At 33.0% G+C, this 24,048-nt stretch overlaps 2 protein-coding genes across 5 annotated transcripts; one reads left to right on the top strand and one right to left on the bottom strand.

The window, feature by feature from the left end:
- The first annotated feature begins 16,074 nt into the window (after positions 1-16,074).
- On the top strand, positions 16,075-18,176 carry LOC110413353 (uncharacterized). The gene is given in 4 exon segments (XM_021424126.2): positions 16,075-17,424; positions 17,530-17,702; positions 17,794-17,893; positions 17,895-18,176. Coding segments are annotated over 4 exon segments (1,161 nt in total). The 5' UTR covers positions 16,075-16,566; the 3' UTR covers positions 17,925-18,176.
- Positions 18,177-18,306: 130 nt separating this feature from the next.
- LOC110413352 (Nuclear transport factor 2 (NTF2) family protein with RNA binding (RRM-RBD-RNP motifs) domain-containing protein) lies at positions 18,307-24,013 on the bottom strand. Of its 4 annotated transcripts, none has more exons than XM_021424124.1 (9): positions 23,580-24,013; positions 23,351-23,485; positions 22,418-22,736; positions 21,668-21,924; positions 20,972-21,113; positions 20,477-20,610; positions 20,327-20,395; positions 19,557-19,635; positions 18,307-18,798 (listed from the first exon to the last, which is right to left on the bottom strand). In XM_021424124.1, the coding sequence occupies exons 1-9, from the start codon at positions 23,607-23,609 to the stop codon at positions 18,656-18,658; spliced, it is 1,308 nt and encodes a 435-aa protein (XP_021279799.1). In that variant the 5' UTR covers positions 23,610-24,013; the 3' UTR covers positions 18,307-18,655. The 4 variants fall into 4 exon arrangements, with proteins under 4 accessions (XP_021279799.1, XP_021279796.1, XP_021279800.1 ...); XM_021424121.1 differs by having other exon boundaries at positions 20,972-21,182; positions 23,580-24,011; XM_021424125.1 differs by having other exon boundaries at positions 20,996-21,113; positions 23,580-24,011.
- Positions 24,014-24,048: the final 35 nt, after the last annotated feature.

The raw sequence follows: 24,048 nt of genomic DNA, 5'->3' as shown, positions 1-24,048 counted from the left end.
GCATTAATGCAGTGCACTTGCCTTAGTGCATACCCAACCTTTCAAGTTGCTGCCCGAGGCTTTAAACCATCGCCTCATCACATATTTTAGTTCTAGTGGACTTGATAGTCCTATCTCATCCACCACAACTAAAAGTCATAGGATCACATTTCTACAAATATTTTCTTAGAACCATCTCACCCCAAAACCAAAGCAACACTAATCAAGTTTCAAACACAAAATTCAAAAGTAGGTTGGCTTACTAAAACTTGGGAGTTTGTGTAGCCTCTTGCTCATGAATTGTGCTACAGTCACAAAACATGGACAAGACTTTACACTATTCCCTACTTACTTCACTAACTGACACAAACTGACCTAGGACTCTTTACAACGAAGGTTCGCTCTAATGCTAACCTTGTCATGATCCAAATCTGAGGATAGTGGTTACACATATCCTCTATCATGCATACATCACATACATCATCATACATATACATATAAGACAAGTAAGTCTTCACCTGTTGAACATAGTCTGTCATATCTTGGCAATCATACTACGTTGCATATCTTTGGCTATTAACATACTAAGGTGGTAAAATCATCCTCACCTTACTCATTCAACATCATTACCAACATAAACAGTTCATCAATATAATCTATCATATGAACTGACCCAACATATGGTCATCTACATACATGGCTTAGCATACATACCTTAAAGCACTCCCCTCGACGTTAAATCATAGCTCCTCAAGCATGCAGCATATCATAATCATAAATCAATTACATATGGCTCTTACCTCAAGCCTTTACATTAATCATCATATCATGACATCATATAACACATTTCACATTTCAAAAACCTAGGCATGCCACTATATAGTTATCATATCATATCATAGAGTGGTCCTCCCCTAGACATAGGATAGTCACTTACGATGGCTAACCATTGAACAATATACAATATCATGTCACACCCCATTGCTATAGCAAACGATAGAGTCATGTCACGCTTCATTGCTGAGCAAACGATGGAGTCTTGTCATGCCTCATTGCTGAGCAAACGACGGAGTCTCAAAGTCATCGTCTGGAGCAATTTTTCAACAGATAGCATCACAATCCTCGTCCGGGGCAATATCTCAACATACGGCATCATCTAGAGTATTCTCCATAGGTGGCATCACAAGCATCATCTAGAGTAATCCCCTAACGGATGGCATCGTACACAATAGGTAGGAATCACTAGCAGGATTTCAATCACTTCCATTGTTTACCATCGTCCTTTAAGCACGAACTTAGTCATCATTGCATAGCAAGTGGGAATCATAAGGGGGACAAAACCGTCATTCCTATTTACCACCATCCTTATCACGGAACATACATAGTCATAGGGATATGGACACACTCAACCTCATAATATCCATCGTCCATAAATCCTCCATGAACGGAACATACATATCTCACATCATATGAACATACATATCTTACATCATATCATTGTTCTGAATCATCCACGGATGGAACATACTTACCTCACATCATATCATCACTTGTAACCATCCATAGACGGAACATATTACTCAACATAACTTATTATTCATCATGCTTGTCATCATACATATTCAATCATTAGTCATCATGCATTGATTCTCATAATTAGAAAACACTAAAGCGCATATTAATCATTTAACCTAGGTATATTCCTTCTAGGCATATCATGTAAGTTTCATAACATTCACTAGTCTAGACATAACACTTCTAGACATGTTGACCATATACAAATTTAACAAAGTGTCATCATCTCTATTACAATAACTCATATTCACATCAACATCATTAGCCTAGGCATAATACTTCTAGGCGTACCACACCATTCTCACATATTTTCTAGTCTAAGAATTCTACCTCTAGACATGCTTATAGTTCATACACAACATACATTAAGTATTATCATTATTAACGCATATATGCACCTAGTCATTATACTCTTATACCTAAGAGTTTCCCACTCACCTCAACACTCTGAAGGTGCCCCTTAGTCGAGCTTACATCTTTCACCTCTAATTTTCCTTTAAGCACATCAAAACATTACTAACCCACTAAATCTTACCTTCCAAAAAATACTAACTTTTTTAAAAATAGTCAAATCCATAGCATATCAACAAGGAAGCTGAAATCATTCAACAATGAGCTAATCCATACCTTAAAAATGGGATTATGCTATTGTTTATCATAAATATCTAGCCAACTCAAGAGAAATTTTTTTCCCACCAAAGCTACATCAATTTGAATCTAAGTTATCAACCGTTCAAATTAAAAATAAATCAGTCAGAGTGCTCAATCTTACCTCTAGAAGCATTCCCCATTTCCATATTTACTCCAAACAACTCCAAGTGCTTCAAACATTCATTTTTAGACACTAGGGTTTGGTTTCAAAGAGAGAAAGTAAAAATCACCAAACAAACTTTTTTTGGAGTGAAATCTCTCACTTTTAGCATTTCAAATCAAAGATTTAGCATTGAAGTGTGAAGGTTTTGAGTGAGGTGAAATTTGAGAGAAATTGGATGAAAGAATGAAGAAATAGGAGAAAATGAAGGGTTTTTCAATTTTAAGGCTTCTAAGCTCGGTTTTTGCTAATCTGACATCTCAGGATCAACTAGGGGAGCTTGGTATTCAATCCTGGACTCAATTTTTACCCTAAATCTCATTTCCTACCTCAAGATCGACTATAAGGGTTTTATACTCTATCTTAAGCCAGTGCTATTATTTACCCCTAATCTTCACTTCACAGATTCGATCCTCCATGCATTAGGATCAACTATCGAGGTCCAAATTCATAAAAATTAGTCTTTTTGAAGTCTAAACTCATTCTAAATCTCCTCCACAACCTCCAATCATTCACATTTCACTTAAGATCAACACACAAGTCTATCATACACACTAATTCTCATTCATGCTCAATGTCACATAGCATATCAATTAACATGGCATAATTTGCATACATGTCATACTCATCTTACTGCCAAACATATGCACTATATCACTCATATACCAAGTGTACGCACAATATCATTTTAGCTTTTACATACTCATAAATTTCTTGACCATCTCTTTATAGACATAGGCATTTCTGGAATTCTTAAAAATATACACCAAGGGTTCAATTTAGTTCATCAATTGGCTTGGTTCATCTTACATAGTTCATACCAAAAATTAGGAGTGTTACAAGTTAACAAGTAATATACTGAAAAGTACAGTATTGATCCCACAAGAAATTGTTTCCAAAATTTTGCTAACTATTAAATTATAACAATTTAATTTTCTTCAAAAAACCAACTTAAATTAAAAGTATAATATGGAAAATATGGAAAACCTAAAACTAAAATTAGCAATAAGAACAAAATTTTAACTAGAGAAATCAAGTAGAAAAAGCCTAAGATTACAATTTCCCTTCAACACTTTATTTGAATCTCTACTATTCTCTCTAAACTCACTTAAATAGACTGAGTTACTAACCTCGAGCCCTAATTTATTTATAAGTATCTGCCGAATTGCTAATAAAAGTATCTCTATCAACCAACTCACTATATTCTTATGCAAATTGAATTAAAGAAAAAATCATTAAGCTTATACTCTAACTTTGGCTATATATGACATGTAAGTATATCTTACACATGTGACAAATCAATCAATCAACTAATTGAATTTGAGCATATACTACTTCATCTGGGGCTTACAAAAACTCTATTTTCTAAGTTGCATTCAGGTTACCCAATCAATCTAATTAATGGCCAGTCAATCAGACGCATTAATCATAAGATTAAAATAAACAATGTAAGCACCATCAATCATAAACAAGATAGAATATTAAAAATCCAAACTACATGTCAGGTTCAATTGTAATCCAAGATAAAGAAAATTAGTTCACGCTGAATAATAAAGCACAACCTAAATAAGTTTAACCATAAAAAAACAATTCAACAAAATCAATAAAAGAAACAGCAAATAAAAGAAAACTAAACATCATCAAGTATTTAATCTTCAATCTTCCAAAGTGTTCTTACTTTCTTGAGTACTTGACGGCTACATTTTCTTTAAAGAAATCCTAGCTTAATCATGTCTATTAATTACTCCAAATATGCCTTTAAATAGCCTCTAATAAAAACCTAATTTTAGTCAAACCCAAAAAAGCCTCTGCGCTAGATATTGACACAACGCCATGTTCTCAATTTTTACTGTTGCGATGCCACTTTCTCAGCCTAATGAACGATGCTTTCTTTTCCTTGATCTACAACCTCAAATCTTTGGTGTTGTAGTGTCGAGTTTGCTACCCGTTAGTGTGCAACTCTAGAATAGTATATTCAATACCTTCATCACTCTTAAGCACTTTGATTGTAAAGCTTGTTTGATTTTCAACCAAAGCTTTAAGTTTGACAAAGCTACTAAAGGCCTTTGATTTTTGCTTGAGAAAGTAACCCAACTAAACTTGGACAAGTCATCAATACACAAGAGAAAAAATTTGCTTTCATTGAGTGAATGTGTTCTCATAAGTCCTCCAATATCTGAATGTACAAGCTTTAGCTTTTGTGTGGTTTTCCACTTTGCTTGTTTAGGGAATGGCTTCATTTTTTACTTTCCAAATTGGCAAATGTCACACAATTCAATAGGTTGAGTTAAGTTTAGGAGACCTTCAACTAAATTAAATGTTGCCATATGTTTTAAAAAGCCATAATTGTCATGCCTAATTCTCTTATGCCACAATTTAGCATCACTAGTCAAACATTGATAGGCTTGATTTATCAAATTCTTCCAATTTAATGAAAAACATTTATTTTTCATAGCAATACTTAGCAATTTCTTTCTTGGGGAATCATGAATTGTACGCTACCTATCTTTAAATAGAATAGTATACTCTTGTTCTAGTAGTTGACCGAGGCTCAATAGATTATAACTAACTTCAGGTGAAAAATGAACATCAGATAAAGTTTTAAAACTTGAAGGAGTCTTAATGCCAACTATCCTAATGCCAAATATCTTCAAGAAAACTCCATTATTGATTTCCACCTATGATTTGAAGTCTTTGTCTAACTTTAAGACAAGATTGTCATCTCCCGTGATGTGGTTCAAATAACCACTATCTATATATGAAATGTCTTTCTTGCTTGAAATTTCTAGATTTTTTGCCATAAACAATACCTCATTTTCAACTTTTTTATGCTCCATAATTCCAACTTTCTCATTATCAAGATTAATCTTGGCCTTACATAATTTTCAATGTGGCAAAGCTAGTTACAAGACTGAAATTTCACACTCGGTCTAAACCAATAGAATTGCTCAGATGGTTACGTTTTATTTACAATGTGTATAAGAAGGAAACTTGCCTTTTTGTTGTTTGCCATCACCAAATTTTTTGTTTTTCTCATTTTTCTCCATTTCCTTTTTCCCTATCCCAAAGCCAACACCTCCTTTATGCCTTGCCACCCAGGCTTTATTACTCTTCATATCATTGTTCACCCCACCTCTAATGTCACGACCCTAACTCGAGGGCTATGATCAGTGTATGAGTCCAATAGACAAGACTTGCGAGACTTGAGCAAGCCTCAGAATAACTGTCTAATCAAATCACACAATAGATAGCCAAGGGTTTTCACATCAAATATATTCATAATATAACTTAAGTTCAAATCCAATACTTAACATAATATACGCAAGCCATACGTTGCCTAACATAAGGGTTTTGTACCATACAACCCTTAACAAACTAGATGGCAACATCGTGCCTACTTATATATGAAATAAACATAGTTCAAAACTAAATCGAAAGTGGAAGGACAACATAAGTTTGAACTTAGCGGACTGGGTACATAAGATGGAGGATGCTTACTAGATGCCAAAACTATCTGTCCAAAGACCAAGGGCGGAGCTAGCCAATTTTTGTTGAAGAAGCCAAAGACAAAAAACTAAAGGTTAAAAATTTTAAAAACTAATATGATGAATTTAACCAATAATCAAAGTATTAATAATGAAAAATAATTTTATATAACATGTAAATCAAGAAAAAAAAACTTCCAATAATCCTTTAAGAAAGTTATGCTCAATTTCTTGAATTTAAATTTATCAATTATTAATTATGTACTGAAAAACATCTATTTCATTAGGATTGAGTCTTGGACATTTTGATTCACATTGCTCTTGTTCATGAGTTGAAGCATTGAGGCTTAGTGGTTCAAATGTAAGAAAAACATTTAAACGATTTACATATTTTCTTTTAAAGAATTTGTCAATTGTTTTTAACTTACTCATACTTTAATCAAACTTGAAAAAAAAATATAGTCAATCTCCAATATTTTTATTTTATTTCTATTTTATTTCTATTTAAAATTATAATACGAAATAAATATAAAACTATAGTACATAAAATATAAATTGTTAAATATGATATAAACAAGATTAATAATTTTCTCATATACAATCAGGATTGTTTAAAGGCTATATATTCAAAATAACTTCCTTTTAATTAAATATAAAATGTAAAGTATATAAAACAATATATTCAAGATAATTTTCTTTTATATAATCATAATTAATAAAAAATGATACATTGATAAAATTTTAAGCAACAGTGCAACACTATAACTTATATTTGATTGTTACATGATTATTTATTAATTTTTAAAGATTAAAATTTTAGAAAATAAACTCATATAATAGGAGAAAGAAAAACATGGCAAGGAGAAGATAGAACCTATATATGACATGATAAAAAAAAGAAAAAGAATATAGTTGATGATTCATAGAAATTTAGAGAAAAAAATCTATAGAAACTTAAAGAAAATATATAAACAAATATAAATAAAAATAATAATATAAATTAAAAGAACAAAACAAAAAAATTTAAAATTGAGGCAAGTGAGATATTTTTTATTTCTTTTATTTATATTTATTATTAAATAAAAAATTATTTTGATGGAGTCCATTAAGAGATTATATTAAAACTTTTATATGATATAAAAAAATTTAAAAAAAAAATTGGAGGGGGGGGGGTGGAGAGGGGGGCGGAGGGGGGAGGGGGGGGATGGGCTCAAAAAGGCTTCGTCTCTACCAGAGATGATGCTAACCACACAATTCCTGTGGCTCATTTATCTACAGATGATAAAAATAAAAGGGTGAGTCATCTAAGACTCAATGAGTGGAAACAAATAATTGAAATATAATTTGTGCAGATAAATATATAATGCACATTCAATGCAATCAAAATATTCTAACAAACATCTCCAACAATAGAGGTATATCAAAATCACACCTATCGAGTATTGTCCAAAGTTTTCTAATCATAAACAATGACACTATATCTCCATAAATAATGCATCTAAAATCAAACTTACCTTGAAAGTTGGTATTTAAGCTAAATCCCATAAACATCTCACAATTGCTAGGAACAATATCGAAATCTAGTCATGTTGCTTACCTTAAAGCTTTACCATTGTATATTAATCATATATCATATACTCCTTGATAATAACATAATCAATTTCTATACCATGTTTTTCACAACTCATCTCATCATAATCGAAGCAAAATAAATGAAAGATCCTCTATAGTCATAATCAAATCATGTGTGATAGCTAACTGACAAAGTCAAATCACACACAGTGCCACATCAACGAGTGAAGAGCCAAATCACGCACGGCACCAAAGTGTCTAACAGAAAGTCAAATCATGCATGGCATCGAAGTCACTAGCAAAGAGTCAAATCACACATGGTACTGAAGTGACCGACTGAGAGTTCAAATCACACTTAGTGCCATAGCCACTAGCAAAGAAATCACATCATGCTTGGAGTCGAATCATCCAGCAAAAAACATAATCACAAAGATAGAACTCCACTCAACCACAAGTAGATCATCATTCAAAGTTCATCCTCATCAGATAAAACACATATCCACAATTAAGGTCATCATGCCATTAATACCACATGTAAACCATTTCACATCAACGATCATACTTAATAAGGTTTAAAAGCTTAGCTAGTTCAATATCATTTTTATGTGCCTTTGGTTGTCAAAGGTATCAAACACTCATAATCCTCTAAGAGGTTATTTGTCTTTAGTAAACTTCTACCAAACACGTATCATAATTTCATATCATCAACATAGCTAGACTTTCCAATATAGGTTCCAAACATATGCCACCATGTGGCTTGCACTAAGGCACACACAGACATACATATATAATTAATTTACTAGCCTAGGTATAACTATCTAGGCATTTGTATATGATTCAAGTGATGCACTACCAACACACACAGACATTTCGAACTAGGTCTTGTTCCAACTACTCATGGTTATGAAGACTTGGGTTTCAAATTCTAAGTTCAAAGTGCTTAAATCCTTACCTTTGGTGCTAGGTTAACTTCAAATTCCCAGCAAAGTTCAGGGCGAGTAACACCAAAGTTGGAGAAAATAGATTTCAAAGTTATAAACCGATTAAATCAAAAAGCAATTGATAAAAAGGTTTTATCTTACATTTATAATGATTTCCCAAACTTAGATCCACTTTAAATGAGCTTTAAATTTAGTTAGGGGGTTTAGGGTTTCAAAAGGATAAAGAGTGAAAAGGGTTTTTCTCTTTTATTGCTAAATGGGTAGATAGCTTGAAATGCCTTTTATTTTTACATTTTTGCACGCATCTATCGATAAAACCCACTATTATTTTTTTGGCATTGACTTTCCATCTATTGGTAGAATTATTAAGTCAATTAATAGATGGTGCACTGTATACCTTCACATTTTTCCCGTTTAGCTATCTATTAACAGATTTCATAGATCTCTTGATAAATGCTCTCAACTTGATTTCTATTGGTCTCAAACTTGTATCTATCAATAGATTTCATGAATTTCTCGATAAATGCTCTCAACTAGCTTTCTATTGCTCTTGGACTTGTATTTATTGATAGATAGGAAGTATCCATTGATAGATACACACCTGCACTGTTCCTTTTTTCTCCCAAGTGGACATCTATTGATAGTTCATGAAGAATCTATTGATAGATGTTCTAGCATTCACTTTTCTATTACTTTTTGGGTAACATCTATCGATAAACTTAGAATACCTAGAATCTAATTTTTCATTTCTCCAAGTCTTTAAATTCACTCTTTTGAGTTTTCAATTCATTTTCTCTAAGTCCCAACACATTTCCATTCAAACGAACACTTCAAATCATTCACATATCTCGAGATTATTACGCTTATACTTAAATATAAAATTAAATCTCAATCTAAACTTCAAACTTTAAGATTCATCAATCATTTTTCTGACAATTTGCGTAATTGTCATGGTGCGTGCTTTCATGCACTTAGCATATTCAACATATCATCAAAATCTTTAAATACGTAATAAATTTTAGAGTCATTCTCTATTCACATAGGCATATTCTTAAACTTCAAGCACATACATCAAAATTTAACTTCACTTTTCAATTAGGTTGGTTCACACCACATAGTTCATATCAAAGTCAAGGGTGTTACATGTTGTCAATTTTGTACACACAAGTATATGTATCAAACAATTAATATAGACAATAAGTCCAAATTATCGTTCCCATAAAGATTTGTTTCTAAAGTTTCACTAAGTACTAAAATTGTATAATGAATTAATCTTATTTAAACAATTCAAAAATCGAAAAGCTAATCAAAAACAAAATTTACTAAAAACACTAAATTAACCAAAAGAAATTAAATATCTTGAGAAAAGCAGTAGATTAAATACCTGGGATCATGGGTTGATTAAACACTTCATCCGATACCAATTTTCCTTGTTATTTATCTTTCCTTAGTGGTTTTATTAACCTAGAATCCAAAACTATAGACAAGTCCCCGTCGAAATACCTAACTTAATTAATTCACTATATATCTATAAGAATCAATTAAATTTAGTTCATTAAATAAGTGTCTTAATTTGGCTATGTATGGCAATTAGCGTATGTCTACTCGAATTGTGAATCAGATTATCTAAGCAATGTGAACATACACTATTCAAATCTTAATCCAATCTAAACTCTCTTTATCGAGTTTCAATTAGATTCACAAATCAATTAGTTATTGATCAGGCAATTAAAAGCGTTAAGAACATATTTGACTAAGTAAAACAATATCCATTCATGATAAATAATAGAAAAAAAATTCAAATTATATGTTGAAATCCGCCACAATCTTAGAAAAGAAAATTAGTTCATGATATCTAAATAAAACATTATCTAAAGAAATTTAGTCATGAATTCAAAACAAGAAAATAAGAATAACACCAAAAAGAGAAATAAACTAATGTTGAAGCCTGGTTGATCTTGAATCTCTCTCAATTGCTCTTAATTTCTTGCTTGATTCTTAACTCTAATTCTCCAAAAAAGCTGCTACCATCCTCTCTTCTAAATGCTCTCAAAAAGTCATTTAAATATGTGCACGGTGCCTTATTTTCTAATTTTCTGTCAAAATTTTATTTTTGGAAATCAGGATGGTGCTGCGGTGCCGTGGCCAACATTAGTGGTGCCACGGTACTCTGTTCTTGGTCATTTGTATGGTGCACCCCCAACAGCTCAATGTCGCAGCCACGATTCTCCTAGTGCTGCAGTGGTAGCTCTTTCAACTCCACAGCCATGAGTAAGTCAAAGTCGCTACTTCAATCACCATGCTGCCTTGTGCAGAACTGCATCTGTTTATCATTTTTGGACATGGTTTTCACCTTGATTTGATTTGAACTAGGCAAAATGGTAAACAAAAAAGTTGTAGCATATAAATTAGACTTCAAAAGCTTAAGTTATCTTTAAATTAATGTAATATGTACGACTAAAGCCTTCACCAAACTTATGCTATTATAACTCAATTGCACTTTGCTCATCACATATCCTACACAAAACCATGAGAGAAATCGACATTAACTTTTCTTAAAGTAAATTTAAAAAAAAGGGTAAAATTGAACTAAAATAACTTAATTTAACTATTCAATATGTAATCCAACTTAAATTATAAAAATACCTAAAATGCTAAAATCTGAACCTAAAAATTTAAAAATCTAACTACTTGAGCTCCCAAAATATGCCAAAATAACTCTATATAATAGAGTTATCATTACATCTAATGGCTCTTCTTTGCTCTGAGGCTTGAAGAGCATTGAAAAGCTCTTACAAAGACATAGCAGTGAGGTTTTTTGATTCCTCAAGGGTTGAGATTTTTTACCCAAATCTCTCAAGAATACTTACCAACACTTTCTCCACTATCCTAGCATCTGAAAGCTTAACTCCTAAAAGCCTAACTTAATTGACTATCGTTATTAGCTTATCAACATAGTTTTTCACAACTTCATCTTCCTTCATTGTCAACACTTCAAACTATCTCATTGGATTTAAAACTTGCATCTTTCTAGTTCTATTTAACCCTTGGAACTCCTCCTTGATCTTGTCCCAAGCTTCCTTAGCTATTTCACAAGGCATGATTTTTGTGAATATTGTATATGTCACAACAGTGTGAATATATGACAAGGCCTTCTATTTTTGGCCACTTCTTCAATATGTGTCTCATTTGATTTATGGTGGGGTTAGCTCTTACTACATGAGGCTCTCTTCCTTGCTCAACTACTTCCTTAAGGTAAATTCTTTCAAGAAAACCTTCATTTAAATTACCCAAATAGCATAGTTGTCACCGTTGAAAAATGGTGCTGAAAGAGATGAAGTGCTACCACTTAAAGTCATGTTTTGATGAAGGAAGCTTGTTTTGAGACTTAAGAGGAAGAAGAAAAGGCTTAGTTAATCCTTAAGAACTTAGAGAAGCTTTGATACCATGTAGAGTTTTATAAACATTAAGCATTATACAAAGAGAGAATTGTTAAACGAGGAAAAGGAATGAAAGAGGGGGAACACCACGGTTTTCATTGCCACTTTTCGTATATATTACAACTTGGTTTTTACTTACAAAGAACAAAATATAAAACTCCTATATTTTGCCACTCACAACTCATATATAAGCTAGGTCAACTTGATAAGCCAATAAAAAAAATGAAAACAAGACAGCTTGGAACTATCAATAGCATGGCTGCTCCTCAAGCCATATTCTTCACGTGTCTTCATTCACAAAAAAATGATGGCAAAATTTTCTTCAATTTGATCTCAAAATCCTAACAAAGAGATAAGACATGCATTTATCTAAAAGATAAAGATAATTGGGAATCGCAAGGCAGCCAAAACATTAAGTATGAACCTCCAATTAAAGGAGTCAAAAGCCTTTTAAAGATCTATCTTCAAAGCACGTTTAGATGAAAGATTCGATTTATGGTATCCTTTGACCAATTTTAAAGCCATTAAGACATTGTCAACTAGATTTCTCTCGTCAATGAATGCAATTCTAGCTTTGGTTAATGATAGAAGAGAGGTAATTTTTCAACTCATTTGTCAAAATTTTTCATGATGCACTTGTAAATGATAGTGCAAGATGATATTGGCTAGAAATTTGACATATAATTAGGATTGAAGTTCTTGAACATATTTGATGACCATTTGTAATTAAGAAAGATAACTCTCAAAAGATTTTTAACAAACATAAATGGTAGAACATGGAGCACTTACAGAACAAAGAAAAAAAAGATAAACTTTTGTTTGTTTATTCATTTGAACAAGGTAATTTATAAACCAAAAAACATAAGAGTTTTCCTAAAATAAAAGACCTTTTGCTCCATTAACCTATGGTAAATAATAAAAGAATAAATCTAAAATAAAGGACTTAATTGAGAGTTTCAATTTAGTCCAAAGGATATTTTGCTATTAACATAAATTATGCAAATATTATTAGGGTTAAAATTAATACATTTTCATAAAATAATGCTTGTGCTGCACATGAGAGACACACCATTCACATTTGAAACCTTGAGAAAGGAGAGAAGAGAAATTGACAAAGGTTGATAGCCCTGGATGTTGGTTTGGAGAAGAAACTCTAAGTGTCGTCCCCCTCTTCACCTATCCTAAATATCTACTTCTTCTTCCCTCCTCTTCCTTACTGACCTTTTGTGTTCCCTTTGAGAAAGAGTGATTAATCTTGACAGTCTCTCCCTTTGCTAGCACTAGGTCATGTAGGCACAAGCATCCCAATCCTTCGTTGGAGTTGTACACAATCATCATTCATGTGGATTACTGTTGGAAATTGTCACTTGGAAGTTGTCTAAAATGTTTGATTCAATTGATTTTTTAATCAATTCTCGGTTTTGAAATTTTTGAACCAATTCACCCAAAAAACTAAACTAATTTTTTATATTTATATATATATTAAAATATAAATTTTTTTTATATATATTGAAGAATTGAGAGTAAATTTATCTTAATATACTTAAAATATATTAGGGTATTATACGTACATATACAAATTATAATCATAGTAATTTAATATTAGTTAAATATATTTATTTATTTATAAATCTGTATTAATATGAAATTACAAGTTATATATTTTAAATGATATAAGTTATATGTTAATATTATAATATATGATAGTAAATATCCTACACATTAATATATTATAATTATTACACCTTAGTAATGTTTTGTAATATAAAATGTTATGAATATATATATAATTGTATAAATATTATATATATTTAATTTAGTCATAAGTATTACTATAATTTATAGTAAACTTTATTTATTTGATTACACTTAATGACTTTATTAGTTATCATGTTAGATTTTATAATATATTATTATAATTAACTATTATTTATACAAACTTTAATATAAAACATTTTAACATTTAATTTGTATCATTAATTATATATATAAAAAATAAAGTCATGTATAATATATATACTTATATTTAATTTATACATAAGCATTACTATAACTTGTAATAAATTTTATTCATATGATTACACTTAATAAGTTTATTAATCATCATTTTAGATTTTATAACATATTATTTATAATTAGTTATTATTTATATAAACTTTGATATAAAACATTTTAACATATAAGTTCTATCATTAATTATATTTATATAATTATGGATGAAGTTTACAAGTTTTAATATTATAATTTACAAAAAAAAAGTGATAAAACTTTAATCCATTGGTCCAAAACCAGATCAACCAAACTAATTTTATGTTTGGTCGATTTTATCTTTCTTTATATTCGGTTCATTTTGGTCAATTTTTTAAAATTAATTGATTCATTTGGTTCTTAGATATGGTGAACCAAACTACCCAATTTATCCATTTGCTCACCCCTAGTGCCAACCACTCCCTTAGATCGATTTATAATTTCCATTGACCTTACTCTTAGATTTTGAAGGAGGTTTTGCCTATATGTCATACCATATTACAATTATAATTTCCATTCATTTATAACACAACCAATCCACTCTTTTTCACGCTCAACCCAACTCCAAATACTATTACATTAATAAATCATTCTTTTTTATTTAATTTAAATTTCAAAATATATTTAATATGCAAAAAATAATATAAAAATATTTTTAATATATTACTATATTTGATAAATATTGTTATATTACTATATTCATAATTTTCATTTATTTAATAATAAATATTTTAATATATAATAGAACTATTTAATAGTAGTAACATATTTACAATATTGATAGTTCTAATTTTTAATATTAATATTAATATAAATAATATTTATAATATTTTCATAATTAATAATACTAACAAATTATTACTATTTTTAAATTTTAATTTCAAATATTACTATTAGTCATAAATATTTTTTTAATATATCTTAATAATAAATTTTTTAATATATTAATTGTTATGTCAATATTTTTGCAAAATTTCATAAACAGACAAACAATAAAAAAAAAATTTCATAGAATCATTTAAAATATAAAAAAACATAAACTTTTAAGGAGATTATCAACAATTTTAAAAAATTCATTTACAAAAATTCATTTTCGGAAACTTAAGCTGGATAGGTATAGATAGAGGTTTGTGATTATAATTTAAATACTTATTTACAAGCATTTGAGTCTTTGAATTGTCTAAAAATCTCCATTGAATTAGGATTTGGTCCTTGAGAAGTTGGCTTCAACGAAAGGCAGCACAAGCCATGAATGAGATTTGGATTTGCTTAATGAATGAAGTCGAACTACATTGATCTTTGCTGTATTTCTTGTAAAAAAAAAGTATAATAGAAAAAAAATCTTGAATTATTTAATAAATATTTAAATAAATTTTTATTTTTTTATTACATTTAATCAAATATTTATACTTCTATTTCGAGTTAAATGACATGTCATTTTATACCATATGATATTGACGTGGTCATGTTGATATATAATAATAGATAATGGTATAACATACTAATATAACATGATAATATTATCATGAGATATTTTTACCCTTTATGTCATCATGATATTGATATAAAAATGATAAGTGATATTTTGATTAATAATATTTAATAAATAGTTATAACCGTAAATCATAAGAGTTTATTTGACTCAAAATCCAAGTATTATGCTAAAAAAAAATAAAAAAAGAAATTAATTTTAATAGAGTTATTTCTCTTCAGAAATTATTCCAAAACGATGTGTTGTATCTTAGATTATTGGCCTTAGAGAGGATATATATATATATATATATATATATGTATGTATATATACACACACGCATGTATGTATAAAAGTTAAGATTAAATATTTTGGTGAAGAAACGGAAATCTTTGTTTCAAAAGGGAAGCAAGTTTGAAGACGTAAAATTAAGGCTGCAAAAGGCCATGTCCGACAGAAGAATAGTCCCTGCCACGTGTACGGTAATGAATCCGAGTAAAGACGTGAAGAATCACACGTGCCCAAAGTTGTAAAACGTGATGACTGAATTGCAAGTAGGGTCGACCACCGAATTGTCGAAACGGAATTATTAGGATCAAAGCTGGCATATACCTTATATAACAACACCTCCAAGCCTTCAAAAAGACAAGTTGATCAAATTAAGTTATTTCTTACCTAGACTGTTGTTACAAGAGCTGCTAAGGGAATCTTTCTTGCACCTCCAATCCAAAGGGTATGTTTCTTTGCTTTTTGTAGATTTTCTTAAGCAAGAGAATAGGGTACTTAATTCCCAAGATTTGTTACACAAATGCATTTTTCCATGCAATGATTGCTTCAACAGATGCAACTTCTGATTAAAACAAGAGAAGAAGCTGCCAATGCTTCTTTGATGAAGCTGCCCACATGGCCTTTGGGTTTCTTTCACATTCTTGTGGGTCTGGCAAAAGAGATAAGCAACATTGCCCATCTGCTTTTTACTGGACCAGAATCTTCCTCTTCTTCCCTGAAAGAATCATCAACATGTGTCCAAAATCGAAATAACAATCTTGCTTGTTTATTATCCTTAATAATGGGGGGGCTCCTCCAATGACTAAAGATAATAGGAAATTCATTTTGGCTTCTTGTTTAGAGAAGATATTTCTGCTGCTCACCCACCGCCTCTTTAATTTGTTCACAGAATTATTTGACACCTCAAACCAGCAACCACCACCACCACAGAAGCACCATCAGGAGAAAAGAAGCAGGGAAAAATAAAAACAAAAATATGCTGCTAAGAAGCTCTTCAACTCCACTTCTTGGATCAATCCTTTCTTCCATCACAGATAGCCCCAACAACAACAATCACTACGAAACCAGCACCCCCATCAGGCATTATCCATCAACCTCCTTTCTCCACAACCACAACAGAATCTCATTTCATCCCTCTCCTGGCTCTCTCCACCTCTCTACTATAGTTTCTTGCGGCTCCTCTCCTATATCTCCCTCTGTTGTCGATCAATCCTCTGATTTTGATCGTCAAGGCTTTCGCCGGGCTCAGTCTGAAGGCAACTTGGAAAGACTTGTCCATGCTGCTTGCGATACCAATGAGGAATTCTACAATCACAACCAACCCAAGAACCTTTCTGCAAGGCACCAGCGCTTGATGTTGCAAACCATCCCTTCCTTTTCCTTATATAATTCCAAGGCCAGATGTGAGGAAGAGGAAGATGAGAGTGATTTAGAAGAAGAGGAAGCGGAGTTGAAGGAAAATGAAGAACTACTAGACAGTGGTGAAGAGAGGGTAACGGCGATGAATGGTAGCCTTGAATTCAACGCATCCCGCATGGAGAATTTATTGTTGAATGAGGAGGTTAAGGGTAAAAGTTGGAATGTTGGTTTTGAAGATGAAGGGGGGTTGGCCGGGGAAAAAATGTTTCTTGCCAGGGGGCTTGGCACTGATGGTGGTAGCGCGGGTAGTGTGAGTGGCGGCAGCGGTGGGGGTGGGGGTGGTGAATTTAATCCAACCGGCTCTGGCGGAGATGGTGGTGACAACCATGAAGTTGAGGAGCATTACAGGAGGATGGTGGAGGAAAATCCTGGCAACCCCTTATTTTTGGGTAACTATGCTCAGTTTTTGTATCAGGTGAGTGATCGTTGCAGGACGACTTGAATACTGTTATCCAGCCCCTTATTGTCTTCATCTTTTAGAGTTGGTAATTCCTGAGCATAGTGTCGTTGTTTTTGACAGTCAAAGAAAGACCTTGCGGCAGCAGAAGAGTATTACGCTCGAGCCATCCTAGCAGATCCAAAAGACGGTGAAACACTGTCGCAATATGCCAAGCTAGTATGGGAGCTACATCATGACCAAGGAAAAGCTTCAAGCTACTTCGAGCGAGCAGTTCAAGCTTCTCCTCAAGACAGGTACGTGCTTCCTGTCAACACTCTTTATCATTCTGTTAATGCTGTTTCTTTAGACACTGACTTGCTGGGTTTTCGTTTTGGGTTGTTTCAGCCACGTTCTTGCAGCATACGCTAGTTTTCTGTGGGAAACAGAGGAAGATGACGCAGATGGATGTGCCGCCCCTAGCGGCATTGATTCCATGCCCCCCACAAATTCATCATGGAGCCCTGACAAGCGCCTAAGCAGCTAGCTTGGACACATAATAAGGGAAGCATTGAAGCAAATTGTCCATGTATTAGATAAATCAAAGGGACACATAATAAGGGAAGCATTGAAGCAAATTGTACATGTAGTAGATAAAGCTTAATAGTGCAAACCAAGCTTTTACACTTGGTAAGAAGGGTTGCTGTCAATTTCTGATATATATTAATTAATTGCTAGGCACTCCTTCATGAACTACTTGTAGGAGGGTTAAATTCATGCTGACAAGCTTGATTTTATAAAAACCCAAATGTGAATAGTAGTGCAACAGAATACAATTATTGGGCTTCCAAGTTCATTGATTTTTATATCCCCAAGTGTGAGGTTACCGTCCAAAAGCAAAAGAAAAAAAAAATACGAGGATTTAAATTAAAATTGCTTCATCTCAGAATCATAAGATCAACCACCATGTCTCATTAGTCATAACAACGCTCAAAAACATCAAAATTCTCCACTTGAGCTGCATGATAAAAAGCATTCGAGGGGAGAAATATATGCCTATCAAAGGAAATATAATTCAAAATGTTCAACACTCCTTTTATGAGGAATAACACACTGGAAAACGGTACAAGCATATTCTTCTCAAGTCACTGGTGGGAAATGATCAATCCGAACTGTAAACCCGCAATCACCCCAAGATTCAAGAAAACCCCAGTGCGCAAGCAGTTGAAGAGTTCGGCCAACTTGTATTCAGTTTCTCAAGATGCTGTTCTTATCTAGAACCCCGCTGATAAAAACCATTGCCTCTTGATCTGTAGTCACCAGATTCTTGGTTGTTTCCCCTACCCAAACTCCGGGAACCAAAACGACCTCTTGAGGCCTCAGGTTGATAACCGCCCCTGCCTCTTCCCCTTCCTGATCAATTTGAATAATAGCATCATGTCCACAAAGTAAAAACTCCAGCAAATTCATTTCAGTGAGAAAGTTGACTACCATGCCATGCCATTTTAAATTGAACAGCAACAGATCAATGCAAATCAAGTGCGCTTTTGAACACATAAAAATGTTCAAATTACATAAAAATACACGGTTTGCACAGGCTGAAAGAATAGCTTTTTCTTTTTCTTTAAAATGAGGAACAAAGAACAGAAAGCAGTCTTTATAAGTTACAGATGCTATTGAATCAATACTCAAAGTTCATCAAGATTGACAGTTTTTTATACAAAGTTGCCCATCAAGCACATTATATACAACAGCATAATTGGAACAGTTTTGTGTGCATGCACAATGTAAGACTTAGTACAAGAAACCTAATTCAAACATCACTACATCTGATACCGGCCAGCTCTACTCTTGTCCAAACAACATAGATCTAAATCCAAGAATCAGAATTATGAGTTTATCTTGGGACCTGGTTGGCAGCCAATTATGCTTGGAGATCCACACAGGATTATCTTAGAAATGCAAAATTTTAGAGACGCAACATGTAAATTAAAGCTCAAGAATGTAGCAACACAACAGAGGTTGTAAAGAGTGCTTTTGTAGATGTTGTAGATGTTCTGAAGAATAAAGATTACCAAATGCAGTAGTTGGTGAAAAAATTTACTGAAAATATTGAAGGAAATTCTAGCATGCATAAAAACAAAACACTGAATATGTATTAAGGAACATACTTCCTCCCCGTGTACTGCTGCTATTTGGTCGGCGCTCCTCAATGTACACTTGCCTTCCTGCCAACTGTATGGGAGATGCCTATAGAAGAGACAAAACTTTGTCAGCATTGTGTCAAAAATATCTACAAAGCCAAAAGAGAAACAACAAAGGTTCCGGATGACTGTAAATATGCATTAGCTACAAAAGTGAATGCATGTCACTCTTAAGGTTCCACCTGGGACTTCTGTTGTGTGTGTGTGTGTGTGTGTGTAAATAGTACCTTCATGCCATGAAACACTCTAGAAGTTTGACAGTTGATGGTGCTATGAGTCAATTCTTTGTTAATAAAAAACAATGGAGAGCAGGTTTATTTCCTTCACTCTCCCATCTCAAAATCCCCTCATTTTTCCTGTATTTCACTCAAGAAGCTCTTTCACCGCTGAGCCACTCATCTCATCTCATCCATCTTGAGAAACAGAACAAAGCATCACAAATATATGTAGATGCAGTTTAAATTTGATACAACAAAATAAACAACTATGAAGGATAAAACTAGAATGTAATGACAATAGTGCAATGTTCAAAGAGTGTTCATAGCTCTTTCTGTAGTAAATTCAATGACACCAACAAACACAACAAGCCAAACAAGGACTTTAAATAAATAATTCAACAATGAGTTCTTAAAAGAAATGCTGTAAGTGAAATAAACTAGATTCAATAATTAGCTACTAGCTACCATCCCACACATTTGCTCGAGAGAAAAAGCACAAACAACAATGAAAATTCATACCTTGATTGCATTTTGAACAGCAAGAATGTCTTCAAACTCAACAAAAGCATAGCAAACACCAACAACATCCTGCATGCATCTAACCCTGATTTAGTTTCTTCAATGTGATATATACCAAAGATAATCAACAAGGGAAGAAAAAGAAATCACCTTGCGGTTCCGGATGAACACGCCTTCAGGCTTGATTCTGCCAAAGTTCTTAAACTCCTGCTCAATTTCAGCAGCAGTAACAGTAGACGGCAAGTTTCTCACATAGACAGATTTATATTCACCTGTATATTCACCTGAAAGAATATCACTAATCAGAGTGCAACTCCCAATTACTATAAGCATTTATATGAACTGCAACTAATAAATCTTCTCTGCTTTTCAAATAATAATAATAATAATAATAAATATTCTCTGACTAAGCATACACGAAGGTATTTTCTAAATGAAAAGATAAAAAAATCCACTCTCTGAAACTTTAACTCCTTAAATGTAGAAATGAAATTTTGATGCTCCGTGGCTCACACTAAATACCCAGATTGTCCATTTAAGAAATGTCCTTTCCCAGAAATCAATGCAAAGGGGAACCGATAAAGCCAGCCAAAGCATGATAATAAATTGACAGCTATTGTAAGTCCTAATGTAAACAGCATATACCAAGGTATATATAGTTACAGTAACCTTCTTCAGAGACCAAGCCTTCCTCTGCTGTCTCTGCCACAGATTCAGACACATCTGACCACGCAGGACGTGACTGCTGATTAGTAGGCTCCGGTGTATGATCCCAATCTGAAGTAATCTGGGGAATTTTATTATAAGAAGGTTGAACTTGAACAGATGAAGCAGATTGTTCCTTCATAACACGCAACTACACCATTTGAAACACCAATAATGTTGGTCAACCGATCAGAGTTACTTAACTTCCAACAAATTAAACATCATTAATCTGTGTGTGTAGGCATTAGATAGAAGCAGAATTCGTTTGGATAAGGCCTATCAGACTTTACTCCCAAGTTTGATGACTCAGGGCAAGCACACATAATTTCTTTTTCTCACTCACGTGCATGGCTCTCTTTATTAATCCTTTATTTTGTATAGTCTGTTCTTTACATGCATGGACTTGTTTCAGTAATGTATGGCGGATTGTTATTTATGCCACACATTTGGATAAAATTCACGGGATATTTTGGTTGCATTAAGGATAAAACAGATATGGACTAGTTTATATAAAACAATAGCAGTTTCAAAAAAAGTAAGCAATGAGGGAGAAGTCTTGAACAAGGTAGGATCACAAACACACATGGCCACTCGCAATTAGACTGCTTGCATAAAAAGCAACAGAGGAGCACTTACAATAGAGGCGTATGTTCTCCTTGCAGGCTCCACAACAGGTTCCTCCAAAGGCATAGCTGGGGGTTCTTGCACAGTGTTCACCCCAGTGTGATGTGAAGCAAGAGTTTCCTCTGCAGGAGCTTCCTCCACCACAACTTCATCTTCAACATCTTCTTCCTGTGGTTGCTCTGGGAGACTATACTTGTCAATTGGATCATCTTCTATATGAACAAAGTTGACATACTCCCTGGCATCTTCCTCCAAAACATAGTCAGAAACTGCTAAATCCAACAGGTTAGACCCAGAATACCAATGGAAAGAAAGATTATTCCCCAGAGATTAAAAAAAAAAAAGGGTACCTCCTGACCAATAATTTTAAGTAAAGACTTAGCATGTGGAAATTTACTAACCAAAAAAGAGAAAGTACAATTTGGCGTCTGAGGTTTCAATGCCTCAAGTAGTAGAACTATAAGCAAACAGACTAAGGTCAAAAGAAGCCTTGAAGATCTAATTTCTGTGTAAGTATAAAATGTCATTGAATATAAAGATATTTAACTGATTCTAAGATCTCTATTTGAATTACGAAAGTTGTTATACAACACCAAACTATCAACTATAGAACATGGCCGGGAAAAGGTAAATTGTTTAAGTTGAGAAGACAGGGTCCAAGGCTCCAAACCTAGTTGACTACTTTTAGCATGTTGATAAAGAGTCTACAAAATGCTACAGCTTGAAGTAAAAATTTCACATTAAAGTTACAAAAAAGCTTGCCTGCAGTAGCCGGTGACTCTGCAACAGGGCTTGACACATTTAGTTGAGCATCAAGCTTGTTTTCTTGTAATGTGGAAACTGGATGCTGGTAAATCATTCCATCATCAATAAACTGAAAGATATCATTGAGAACAAAGTAACCCTTCTCTTGAGGGGCAAGGAAAAAGGTTTGCACAAACTTCCTTCTTCCATTGAAATCCTTGATTTTAACAGAACCGGAAACCATCACCAGAACACCTCCATTCCAAGAATCAAGAGAATTAATCGTCTTGATCTCAATTGCAGTTAAATTCAGTGACATGACCATGGTATGAATTTGCTGCAGCGAAAGATCACAAGAACCCAATAAATTACCGCAAACTAACCAAGGATGCCATATAATAAAAGGATAAAGATAAATTCATTCAACAGAAAGGAATTATGAGAGAGAGAGAGAGAGTATATAATTATTAAAAGTAAAACTATGTTCATAATGCAAATTTGCAAGGGATATGCAACAACCAAAAGAATTAAGAAAAGGCTTTTGGTTGTTACACCTAAAAAGCCGATGATCTTGAGAATCCATTTCTTAAGATGATAACTTCCCATAGCCCAAAAAACAAAAGAAAGGAAAAAAGGAAAAAGAAGAAAGAGCCTTTGAGAGAATCCATTTCATATTATGTCTCCCCAACCTAGCTTATCCTTGCCCAACTCAGAAATCATTCGCCAGAATTATGTGGTAGCTGTTATAAGAGCATGCACTTGAAGGAACATAAAAAATACAAGGAGTAATAGAAAACAATATGCGACTGATCAGATACAATAATAAGGAAAAATATAACATCAATCAAAATTCAGTAAATTGAAAAAGGAATACTGTATTGACAACAAGATCATGCTTAAGCAAACTCAATTGAAATACATAAAGAAAGAAAATTCGAATATAAATGTCACCAGCATTGCAGAAGCAGATTCAGAGGAATCTCCATCGACCCGAATCATGGTACTGGCATCTGAGTAAAACTGATGAACTAGATCAGGTTGCTGTTGTAGCACCTGATAGTATTGTCCCACGAAATATGAACCTACCTGAAATTTAAAAATAAAACATTTATTGATAAAAAAATAAGAAAACTAAAAACCCATACAGAGATAAAAGAAAAGAAAAGAAAAAAAGAATCACCTGAACGGGTCCTGGGTAGGAAGTGGCCATTACGAATGAGTTAGCAGACCTCAAAACAAAAGCATGCAACGAGGAAGATCTAACCGTTATAGCTCTTGAAATAGATTGATCGACCCACAGATCCAAATAGTGTGACTTGAGTATCTGGAACCCTAGTTTTGGAAAAGACTAGGGTTTTAAGTTTAAATGCCAGAGGAAAAAGGGCTTGACGATATTTCTATCTCTATAGGGCGTTGTGTTTTGGTGTTGAAAAAGACAAAGCTGAATGAAGTTAGTCCACAATTGGAGAGAGCTGATTGAAGCAGATAAAGAGAAGATAGAAGGAGATTGCTAGGTTGAGGTGGGTTAATAAATTCTTTTCTCAAGAATCTAAGAAAGAGAAAGACGCTTAGATCTGGGGGCAGGCCGAGCAGGCACTCTTTTAACTCCAAACTCACAGTTTTAGCCGTCTCTGTTCTGTAACGAAATT

Source organism: Theobroma umbraticum, unplaced genomic scaffold (assembly GCF_002168275.2).
Source record: "Theobroma umbraticum cultivar Fairchild unplaced genomic scaffold, ASM216827v3 scaffold_4.1, whole genome shotgun sequence".
Taxonomy (NCBI): Eukaryota; Viridiplantae; Streptophyta; class Magnoliopsida; order Malvales; family Malvaceae; genus Theobroma; species Theobroma umbraticum.
The sequence above is the reverse complement of the archived record's forward strand: the minus strand, read 5'-3'. Positions and strand labels throughout refer to the sequence as shown.